Genomic DNA, 12,909 nt, shown 5'->3' on the forward strand with positions numbered 1-12,909 from the left:
CTGACAGAGCCTCAACCTGCAACACAATACATTGTGAGAACTGACGAGGGATTCAGAAACTGTGAAAACAGACAAGGGATTCAAACTGATGACTGACAGAGCCTCAACCTGCAACACAATACATTGTGAGAACTGACGAGGGATTCAGAAACTGTGAAAACAGACAAGGGATTCAAACTGATGACTGACAGAGCCTCAACCTGCAACACAATACATTGTGAGAACTGACGAGGGATTCAGAAACTGTGAAAACAGACAAGGGATTCAAACTGATGACTGACAGAGCCTCAACCTGCAACACAATACAGTGTGAGAACAGACAAGGGATTCAGAAATTGTGAGAACAAATAAGGGATTCAAACTGATGACTGACAGAGCCTCAACCTGCAACACAATACAGTGTGAGAACAGACAAGGGATTCAGAAATTGTGAGAACAAATAAGGGATTCAAACTGATGACTGACAGAGCCTCAACCTGCAACACAATACAGTGTGAGAACAGACAAGGGATTCAGAAATTGTGAGAACAAATAAGGGATTCAAACTGATGACTGACAGAGCCTCAACCTGCAACACAATACAGTGTGAGAACAGACAAGGGATTCAAACTGATGACTGACAGAGCCTCAACCTGCAACACAATACATTGTGAGAACTGACGAGGGAATCAGAAACTGTGAAAACAGACAAGGAATTCAAACTAATGACTGACAGTAACATAAGACAGAAGCAGAAGCAGCAGCAGGCGTATGGTGTAACCCACTACATTAGAACATCATCATCATGGATACAAAATGGAGGTGGAAAGTCTACATGTACCACTTTACAACATATTACAAATCCCAGAAAAAGTGACTGAAGTGCCACTAGCTCTGAGAATACCTGTAAGGATTGAACCTGCATCAACATCAACAGCACACAGTTCTACAATTGAACAGAATACCGGTACATCCAATGTGAGAAATCAACTTTCAAATGTCAACATTGTTCTGTAAATAACATTTTCAAAATAACTAAATATGGAAAGAACAACTTAGTAGATTTCTTTAGCAATGAAAAATTCATGTTTCCAATAAATCATTTTCAAGATGAAAATAGGGAATAATCAAGGCATGTTCCCATAATCTTAGGTTAAAAAAGATGAAGTATATCCTAGATAAGCATGCTATTATGGGCATAGCAAAAAAACTCCAGGTTCAAGAACCCTCCCAATCATTCTGTCACTCCCATAAACTCAAACCTCAGAGAAGGGTCCTAGAAACATTCCTGTTGTCATGAACAGCACCCCAGGTTAATCTGTCACGTCAATAATAATCTCAACAGGGTGAAAGCCTACTTATATGACTACTCAGATCTATATTTGCCTGTTCCTAAACATGAGCTGTATTTGTGCACGTCCCGGACTAGGGATGACTGGTAGATCCTCTAACCTTCCCCTGTGTCCTGAATCTCCACTTTTCTTGGAACAGATCCTGTATAGGATCACGCCATCAAGGATGTAACACTGTACATTTACAACGTATCATGCTTCATTTGAATTACCCAGAAATTAGAATTTTGTGTTAAATATGCTTATGGAAATACCTGTTACCATGGTTACTGGATTGTGGAATGTGTAAAACAAACTTCTTTTAACTTGGAATTCTAAAGGATGATTATAATGGTCATTTTATCAAAGAATTCAAAGAAATCTAACAACATTGAAATAATCTCATCTGTAATAAATACACTAAAACCTTCCTAATCCGGACAATAAAGCTTCCTTCTTTTAGGGTTTGTTTGTTTGTTGTTAAACGCCGCACTCAGCAATAATCCAGCTATATGACGGCGGTCTGTAAATAATCAAGTCTGGACCAGACAATCCAGCGATTGACATCATAAGCATCAATCCATGCAGTTGGGATACGATGACATGCATTAACCAAGTCAGCGAGCCTGACCCCCCGATCCCTATAGTCGCTTCTTACGACAAGCATTGTCGCTTTTTACGGCAAGAATTCGTTGCTGAAGACCTATTCCACCCCGGATCTTCACTGGTCCTTCTTTGAGAGGCATTTAGAAGTTGGAGTACAATAAGGATAAGATATATGGATGAACATGTCACACTTGCCTCGTCAACGGTGTTAAAACCTACACCGAAACATCGGGTCTGATTGTGGTTCATCATTTTTACTGTTTTTACTTAATAAAGTTTCCAGTGAGATTATCCCGACTATGAAATATCCAGATTAATGAATCATGGATACATAGTAATGTCTCTTAAACTATATTAAATTCTAAATAGTAATTATATCATATATAACATTCTAAACAGAAATTATATTATATATAACATTCTAACCTGTAATTATACCATATATCATATACAACATTCTAAACAGAAATTATATCATAAGCAGCTGCTTAGGTAAGCTATTCTGTAAGGTTATTAATGAAAGAATAATGGAACACATGGACAAAAATCAATAACAAGACCACTGTCAGTCTGGATTTAGGAAGGGCTACCAAACATCAGATAATGTATTTGTTTTTAAAACATTAATAGTTTCTACAAAAAGTAAAAAGAAAAAAACTATACACTTGCTTTGTAGATTTTCAAAAGGCCTTTGATTCAGTTGACAGACCACTACTCCTAACAAAGGTATTATCAAATAAAATCTCAGGAAACATATTTAAAATAATATCATCACTATACAGTGATATCTCTTATAAAGTGAAAACTGACAAGGGCATTTCACAATCCTTTAAATCCAACATTGGGGTACGACAAGGGTGCATTTTGTCTCCCACATTATTTAATATATTCCTCAATGACCTTCCACATTATATCAAATCTGATAGCAATAATATAACACTCAATGGTTTCAACATTTGTCATTTGTTGTTTGCCGATGATTTAGTTCTATTTGCCGATTCCCCAAAAAAGCTACAGGTGTTACTTGATGGACTAAAGGTATTTTGTGCCACAAATAACCTAAAGATTAATAGTGATAAAACAAATGTTGTAGTGTTTGGACAATCAATTAAAACAGAAGAAAAGAATACTTGGACCATAGGTGATACAAAAATACTAGTTACAGATAGTTATAACTATTTAGGAATACGTTTGAAGCAAATGGTAAACTTAAAAACAGTGCTAAACCTCTCTTGAAAAAAGGCCTAGGGGCCTACCACAAGCTACAGTCCACCATTTTTAACCAAGATATACCAATAGCTCTTGCTTGCAAACTATTTAAAACATTAATCGAGCCAGTAATTTTATATAATAGTGAAATCTGGGGTGTAGAATCAATCCTCCTGAACAACTTTGATTCATTTATCCCCGAAAAACTGCAGCTCAAATTTTGTAGATCCATATTAGGTGTCAACAAAACAACACATAACTGGGCAAGCCGAGCTGAACTAGGACTCTACCCCCTTATCTACACAGTATTAATCATTTTTATCACCATGTCTGTTCCTCCAAAAACATAATACTTCAGAACGCTTTTACAGAAAGTACATATTTGGTGAAAAAACGATTAGGATGGGTTTACCAGCTATATCTATTCTTAGGAAAACACAATTTGAGTATTTCAGCTTTCCTATCACCAATATTCAAAGAGACAATCAAATCTAAATTCAACTCCTTCTTCAAGGAATCTCTTCAAGATGTAAATACAACAAGAGGCACAGGAAACAAACTTAGGACATATAGGATAGTTAAAAATGAAATAAAATTAGAACCCTATCTCAGTCACTGTAAAGTAAAAAAATATCGAGTTCACTTTTCTAAACTAAGATTAAGTAACCATAAATTAAATATTGAACTTGGAAGACACACAAAGCCACCAACCCCACTACATCAGAGGCTATGCTCTACATGTTCAATCATTGATAACGAAAAACATTACTTACTTCACTGTATTAAACACACTCGAGAAAGAAATATACTCTTTGAAAAATTATCCAGACAAAATGTAAATGTAAATGTCCACAGTCATGAAGACAAATTATTTCAATACATCCTGTCAAATAATGAAGCAGTCAATATCAACTGCATTTGTTTCCACATCTATAATTTCAAACAATAAATACCCCTTCATAATCAACCATTGACATTTTATGTATAAAAATATGTAATATTGATTATTTTGTTTTTGTATGTGTCTACAGGAATGTAAATTATGTATGTCTGTATATATGTATATATAAATCATAATGTCTTGTCTTTTAAAATTGCATCTGTCCCGTAATGGAACGTTTCTGCAATAAATATTATCTATCTATCTTATCTATCTATATAATATTCTAACCTGTAATTATACCATATATCATATATAACATTCTAAATCGTAATTATATCATATATAACATTCTAAACAGTAATTATACCATATATCATATATAACATTCTAAATAGTAATTATATCATATATAACATTCTAAACAGTAATTATACCATATATCATATATAACATTCTAAATAGTAATTATATTATATATAACATTCTAAACAGTAATTATATCATATATCATATATAACATTCTAAATAGTAATTATATCATATATAACATTCTAAATAGTAATTATATCATATATAATATTCTAACCAGCAACAACAACCTAACAGCAAGTGTGAGAAGACATTAAGCATATTCATATTTCTTATCAGATTAAATGTTATAACTTATTATTAATGTATTTTAACTTATACTCAGATCAACTTAATTTCCTGGGTCACATGACCATGATGACAGACAAAAACTAAATTTCAAGGGTTTTTTGTGAAACGTTTCTTTATACCATGAATAGTTTCTACAAAAAATATAAACTGTTACAAATAACAATAACTGACTATATATCATGAAGCCAGCAATGTCATGGTAAACAGTGACGAACACCTCCTTCGTCATGTCCGTGATGTCTGACACATAGCATGTTTTCACACAACGATATTAAGCATTGATGGTATTCATGCTGATTAATTGATGGAATTAATGGAAATCTCATGAATCTTCCACCACAAACACACACTACCTTCGTGTTTACTAACGTTCTTTCATAAGTAACCTTCTCTCTGATACTTTCAACAGGCATGTTCAAACGCTTCCCGGCAAACTGCAGGAAGTGAGTTTTACCTGTGTTATTCAAATACTCGTTGAGCTCCCGCACCCTACATCACAGACAAATAACATTCTTGCGGGCAGCGCACAAGTCGCAGTGTCGTCATGACCTTTGACCCAGTGCGTATGCGTGAAGAGTAGCGCGTCCTGTTATTGTTACTACCAGGTACTACCATCCCTCCACCTTCCTTCTTTCTGTCCGACTTTACAGGGTTATCAGGGGTCAGAGGTTGTCATACTCGAGTGCCCCACTTACAGAGAGCGAGACTAGCTATGGGGCTATCATGGGGGAGGTATCACAATTTGCAACAAAAATCTTTTAAGTATATTTAGTATTTTTCCACTTCCAAAATAACTTTTGTAAGCTGACATTTTAGTGAATCAAGAAATAGAAAAGTTAATTTTGTTAAAATTAAATTTTTCTGAAGTCTTAATGAAAAGTAGGCAACTCCTTCAGTAATAGAAACTAACAGTTTCAATCTACTAGTCCTTATAATGATAACATATAACAAAAACCTTTAAAAGAGCAAATTTCTGCAAGTCCTTATGTTTGGCAAGAACTATAGGACTGGTGCTTATTTCTATCACTGCTCCTTGCAATAATGAGTTGGTTTTAAGACCACTTCCAACAGTATTTCAGATGTAACTCAGTGGTCTGAAGGTGAATCAGTGATGATAACCACTTTGGTAACCATGGTTACACAGTGGATCAACTAACAATCATAACCAGCGAGAAAATGGGATTCAAAGTCATGATCTTAGGATTCTGGCACAACCAAGGGAAGCAACTCTTCAGAGCAAATTCTGGTTCCACAGAGGACTGAGCTCAACCACAAAACATTTGCCAGCAGTAGAAACTAAGAGTTTCAGTCCACTAGTCCTTATGATGATAACATATAGCAAACCCTTTACAAATGGCAATTGTCTGTCAAATGGTAATGAACAAAAACAACATGAAACTGTCCCGCGAGGCACGAGTTGAAATAAATAGATATTTTATAGCGGCCTACACATAGGAAATGGACATAAACACTGTGAGAGTGTCCCCAGTGACGTGGTCCGTGTAAACACTTGTCTAGATAGGCTATGTTCATTCACAACTCACACCCACACCACATGACAAACACCGCGTCTGCTGACAAAAACCGTAAACAGTCATAGAAGTCTCATGGTATCATCATGACTCAGCAGGTCAGATACAGAGCTACCAAACAATATTTCAATAAATTACTAAAGTCATGAAGTTCTTGTCCTTACCGGGGTGAAATGTGATCTTGTGAGGTGAGGTGAGACAAGTCTCGTGAACTTAGGGGCTACATACATTCAACTACCAAAGCATCAACCTTTTAGGACTTCTCTTAATTACTAACACTGCTGAAAGTGTACAAAAGAAATTTCCAAAAAAAACTTTAACCACTTGATGTGATGATAATAATAATAATAATAATAATAATAATAATAATAATAATAATAATAATAATAATAATGTCCATTTATAATGCACCAAATTCCATTCACCTAGTGAATCTTCATGGTACTACATGATTCTTATTACCGAGGTCAATGGATCAGTGTGCACCCATTCTCATTCTCAGCTCCCTGGGGAGGATATACAAAAACATACTACTGTTACTCAGTGTACACAAAATCCGTAATCCCCCAAAATATAATCCAAGTCACTAACAGACCTGTTGACTGACCCTGCAAAACTTATTAACATTTCTTACTCTGAATTTAGAACAATAGATTTCCTTCTGAGCCATTATAATTTGCAAAATTCAAGATATTCTAAAATCTAGACCTACCTGAATTGAGTTTGACAATTATAACCATCACTACTATGGGAATAACCTGATCAGGCTTGCTTGTAGCACTGTACTACCCTGCAGGTGAGATTACTAGCCATCAGATGACGTACGAGTGGCTTTTGTAATGATTAAAGTAAAGATATTTGATCAGAAATGACTGGAAATAACTTGTAAACATATCTCCAAATGTAACAGCTGAATTGAAAGATTTTCAGTCTGAGGGAAATATGAGACAGTGGCCATTTTCAATCCTGTATAAATGTACACATGCTAATGAGACACGCTGACAATATGACAAGACTTAACATGACACGGCAGGAAGTTATAGGCAACGATCCACACCAACAGGTATGTTTCCAGCGTTAGAAATTTGCACTAGTCCTGTAGTCCTTGCAAACTGCCCAAAAGTTAAGGTATCATAAGAACTAGTAGAAATTTGCCCTTTTTAAGTGAGTGAGTAAGTGAGTGAGTATGGTTTTACGCCGCTTTTAGCAATATTCCAGCAATATCACGGCGGGGAACACCAGAAATAGGCTTCACACATTGTACCCATGTCGGGAATCGAACCCGGGTCTTCGGCGTGACGAGGGAACGCTTTAACCACTCGGCTACCGGACCGCCCCGCCCTTTTTAAGGGTCTTACCATATGTTATCATTATAAGGACTAGTAGACTAAAAGTGTTAGTTTCTACCACTTGTTTACACGTCATCACCCAAGTCACAAAGCCTGACCACCTGATCCACTTAATCACGACTCTTACAACCTGCAGAGGTTGCTAGGGACCTATTCTAACCCAGAATTCCCATAGGGGCAAGACTGCAGGGATGACAGCGGTCTGTCTTCTAGACCCTAGAAAATATAAAACTCTTTCCAACTCTATCAAATGTTGAACTATCTATACCACTAATTCCAAGAGATCAGGTATTAAATATCTCAGCACCTTTATCAAAAGTTGCGAAGTGTATATATCAGCGGTAGAAACTAACAGTTATAGCCCACATGTTTTTATAATGATAACATATTGCAAAAAAGGGCTACTAGTCCTTAGGATGCCTTAACTATTGGGCAGTGTGGCAAGGACAACGGGACTAGGTTCAATTTCTAACCCTGCAGATATACCACTTTATATATATATACCACTAACTCCAGAGTACCGTATTCGACGTAATAAGCGCCCAGGGCGCTCTCAAAATTAGGAATAGGGGGCTCTTATTCGAATATTATTTTGGTGTAAAAAACAGAGTTGAAAGATAAATTTTGTGGTTTAAGCTGACAACCTGAAATGTTTATGTACGACAGATATATTTTTCCAGAATTAAATTGCCCATAATTAAGTGTGCATTTAACACACGAGTGTGTATCATACGCGAATAAATAAGTCTTGTGTACATTGATCAGTTAGAAGGGGTGCTAATTGGGATTGTTCACTTGCCAATATATTAACAAATATCGCCCTGGGCGCTTATTACGTCGAATACGGTATCTTAAAAAAAACATCCCTGGCAGTAGAACGTCGATACTGTCAATATCTACATGCGCACTTCATGCAAACATGGCGCTAATGCTTACATAAAGAGATTTCGCAGCTGTTCCATTAGGTTTCATTGAGCAGGTTATGAGTTTAAAGAAACAAAATTGCCATGTCAATACCAAAAACTGGATATAAGAATGAATCAACAAAAACACATCTGTCCCTTAATGTAAAAACACAAAAATACTTGTGTTGTACGAACGAACACCAGTGACTTTAAGTGAACATATCAATAACATTAGGGTGAGTGAGTGAGTTGGGTTTTACATGGCTTTTAACAGTACTCCAGTTATATCACGGCATGTCAGCATAACACACGAGTGCGTATTATATATGCGAATAAATAAGTCTTGTGTAAATGGATCAATTGGAAGGGGCGCTAATTGAGAATGTTCACTGGCCAATATATTAGCAAATATAGCTGTGGGCGCTTTTTAGAGCGGGGCGCTTATTACGTCAAATATGGTAAGGCAATTTGGCTACTGACACTTTAGAACAGTTCGTGCTATAAACAGTCCCTGTTTTGAGTGGCTATGACAGTATTGGACGGCTAAAATGGCCTCTTGACTTGAGAATCAGGAAACTCTATATTTCCTCATGTTTACATGTATTTCCAACACTGCAATGTTATTATGACATACAGCTAAAATATTTCATCTGACCACAATGCCTGTCCCACCCATCTACTTCCTGGTTGTCGGCTATTGCACCACGCACACAATCTGCCATACAGGAAGTGCGCCTGATCCACCGACCTGCGACATGGCATGTACTCACTGGGTCCAGTTGCCGTAGTAACACACGGGAATACACCTAATTTTGATGATAACAGAAGACTGCTGATTCGTAACATGTTAAATCAAAAACCTGCAGGACAAAATATTGTCTTTGTTGACAGACTTCAGTGGTAGAAACCACAGTTGCCTATTAATCATGTTAATAGCTTGTGTTCATCAATGTAAAAAAGAATCTTTAATGATCTCAAAGATTTTAACTTTACATATTCCTGCTTTTAATGCCTGTATATGTGTGAAAATATTAAGGGGTGCTAATTGGGATTGTTCACTTGCCAATATATTAACAAATATCGCCCTGGGCGCTTATTATGTCGAATACGGTATCTTAAAAAAACATCCCTGGCAGTAGAACGTCGATACTGTCAATATCTACATGCGCACTTCATGCAAACATGGTGCTAATGCTTACATAAAGAGACTTCGCAGCTGTTCCATGAGGTTTCATTGAGCAGGTTATGAGTTTAAAGAAACAAAATTGCCATGTCAATACCAAAAACTGGATAGAAGAATGAATCAACAAAAACGCATCTGTCCCATAGTGCCAAAACACAAAAATACTTCGAGAATATGGCAGGACCCCGTTGTACGAACGAACACCAGTGACTTTAAGTGAACGTATCAATAACATTAGGGTGAGTGAGTGAGTTGGGTTTTACGCCGCTTTTAACAGTATTCCAGTTATATCACGGCGTGTCAGCTTAACACACAAGTGCGTATTATACGCGAATAAATAAGTCTTGTGTACATGGATCAATTGGAAGGGGCGCAAATTGAGAATGTTCACTGGCCAATATATTAGCAAATATAGCTGTGGGCGCTTTTTAGAGCGGGGCGCTTAATACGTCAAATATGGTAAGGCAATTTGGCTACTGACACTTTAGAACAGTTCGTGCTATAAACAGTCCCTGTTTTGAGTGGCTATGACAGTATTGGACGGCTAAAATGGCCTCTTGACTTGAGACCCAGGAAACCCTATATTTCCTCATGTTTACATGTATTTCCAACACTGCAATGTTATTATGACATACAGCTAAAATATTTCATCTGACCACAATGCCTGTCCCACCCATCTACTTCCTGGTTGTCAGCTATTGCACCACGCACACAATCTGCCATACAGGAAGTGCGCCTGATCCACCGACCTGCGACATGGCATGTACTCACTGGGTCCAGTTGCCGTAGTAACACACGGGAATACACCTAATTTCGATGATAACAGAAGACTGCTGATTCGTAACATGTTAAATCAAAAACCTGCAGGACAAAATATTGTCTTTGTTGACAGACTTCAGTGGTAGAAACCACAGTTGCCTATTAATCTTGTTAATAGCTTGTGTTTATCAATGTAAAAAAGAATCTTTAATGATCTCAAAGATTTTAACTTTACATATTCCTGCTTTTAATGCCTGTATATGTGTGAAAATATTAACCACTGTGTGTTAAGTGAAAATATTAACCACTGTGTGTTAAGTGAAAATATTAACCACTGTGTGTTAATGCACTATGTTTTCACACTCTCATATCAACCGATTAGTGTCATGATTTTGAAAACTATAATGCTACCATATGTTTAATGGATATGTGAAAGACATATAATAGCAATCAACACCACCGAACTGAGGTCTTGGTAAAAGTGAAAATTACTGACACAAACTAAAATCTTGTTAAAGTACTGTAATTTCATTCATTTCATATATATATTTATATATATATAAATGTCTGAAAAAAACTTGGGTAGGTTTATTTATCCATGATGACTGATCACAACCTTGTAATGGCCAAAAAATAAATCCAAACGGATATTTGATATTTGTTTTTTAACGCCACACTCAGTAATATTCCAGCTATATGATGGTGGTCTGTAAATAATAGAGTCTGGACCAGACAATCCAGTGATGGACATCATAAGCATCGATCTATGTAATTGGGATATGATGACGTGCATCAACCAAGTCAGCGAGCCTGATCACCCGATCCCGTTAGTCGCCTCTTATGACAAGCATAGTCGCCTTTTACGGCAAGCATGGGTTGCTAGAGCCCTATTATAAGCCGGATCTTAACTGAACAATGTTCCAACTATATGTGACGGCCTGTAAATAGTTGAATCTGTAACAGCCAATCCAGTGATTTTGTAAGCAACAATCACGTCATCGGGTACGAGTACACTAAATCAACAATCGTGACCACCAATCCATTTGGTCCAACATGACCAACATAGGTTGATGGGGAACTATTCTTACCTGGAGTCTAGACTCTAGGACTGTGAACCAGTTGGACTTTTACGTGTCCATTAGGCTTACGAAAAGGGCATCCTGAGGGCTAGTAGACTTGCAGGTTTTTAGGGGATCACTATTCAGAACATAGTATTTGGGGTTGATTTCTACTGCTGCATGGTGTCTTTGTCTCCATGTAAACTGACACTACCAGAAAATTCCTCTACACAACTGACAGTAGAAGCTATAGCCTTGCTCCAGGGCTGTTCTGCAAGAAAAGTCCATGGACGTGAAGTAATTCTATCCTCCTAATAGGCAAGTCTAGATATGTGGACAGTACTCGTAAGGACTCCAGTCTCTAATAGGGACAACTTGTTCTTATAATTTTCATAATCTGGAAATTATGATTTAAACTAATAATTACTGCCTTAGAGACTTGTGCAAGTCTATGGAAGCTACAGTAACATACCTTGTGAAATGGTAGGACAGCAGACATCTTGTTTCACAGACTTACATTTTCAAAAAGTCCCACAGTTCTGATATAACTGCTGACATGAAGTGTTAAATACCACAAAGGGAGTTGTCATTATTTCCACCATTGGCTTCGACCCAAAGCCAGATATCAATCTAGCACAACATCAAAGGCACAGCAACCTTTCTTGTATTAATAAAGGGTTACCGTCCCCCTCAACATGTGAGCGAGCAAGCGTTTAGAGATATTTACCTACCCTGTTATGAACCATGTGATACTGTACGAACAATGTCTGCACTATATATCAGGCAACTTCTCAATAGCCTTGGAGTGTCTTATATATAATCAAAAATAGTCTGTCATCATGATTACATTAAATGGTGATGTATCATCAAATTTAAGTGACTTGAAATAGGCTAACATTAGTAGCAATTCTAAACATACAGAGATATGCCCATCAGCCTCAGGGTTTGAAGTTCATCATCATGAAAGTCAAGGGTTCATGACTTTATGGGATAAAGATTTGGGGTGCCTAGATTCAAATACCATGGGAGGAGTGTGCAAAACAATTTTTTTCACATTACTAGCTAGCCGGGTTAGCTGGATAATATTTTACTAGCCAATTTTAGATTTGAGCAAGTACTAAAATTTTTTTCACTACCAAATTTTGTTTGTTTGCTGTTTAACGCCGCACTCAGCAATATTTCAGCTATATGACGCCAGTCTGTAAATAATAAAGTCTGGATCAAACAATCCAGTGATCGACATCGTGAGCATCGATCCACACAATTGGGATACGATGACATGCAGCAACCAAGTCAGAGAGCCAGACTACCTGATCCCGTCAGTCGCCTCTTACGGCGAGCATGGGTTGCTGAAGATCTATTCCACCCTGGAACTTCACTGGTCCACTACCAAACATAAGGTGAAATCTGGTTGCAGAAAAAGAAAGATTATTTCAAGACTCAAAAAGGTTTGAA

The 12,909-nt window shown here is 37.0% G+C and overlaps 1 protein-coding gene across 6 annotated transcripts in view; it reads right to left on the reverse strand.

Annotated features, from left to right (window-relative positions):
- LOC124138095 (hexokinase-1-like) overlaps nucleotides 1–12,909 on the reverse strand; it is a 68,865-nt gene that overhangs the window by 22,053 nt on the left and 33,903 nt on the right. Inside the window, exon 1 of one of the 6 annotated variants that reach the window (XM_048393265.1) lies at nucleotides 5,022–5,116. The exons of 4 other annotated variants lie outside the window; for them this stretch is intronic. In XM_048393265.1, coding sequence (XP_048249222.1) covers nucleotides 5,022–5,081 — 60 coding nt within the window. In that variant the 5' untranslated portion in view covers nucleotides 5,082–5,116. Of the gene's footprint in view, nucleotides 1–1,241; nucleotides 1,281–5,021; nucleotides 5,117–12,909 lie in introns of those variants that run through there. One more of the 6 variants, XM_048393266.1, reaches the window with a different exon arrangement.

Source organism: Haliotis rufescens, unplaced genomic scaffold (assembly GCF_023055435.1).
Source record: "Haliotis rufescens isolate VD_foot unplaced genomic scaffold, xgHalRufe1.0.p SCAF_12, whole genome shotgun sequence".
Lineage (NCBI taxonomy): Eukaryota > Metazoa > Mollusca > Gastropoda > Lepetellida > Haliotidae > Haliotis > Haliotis rufescens.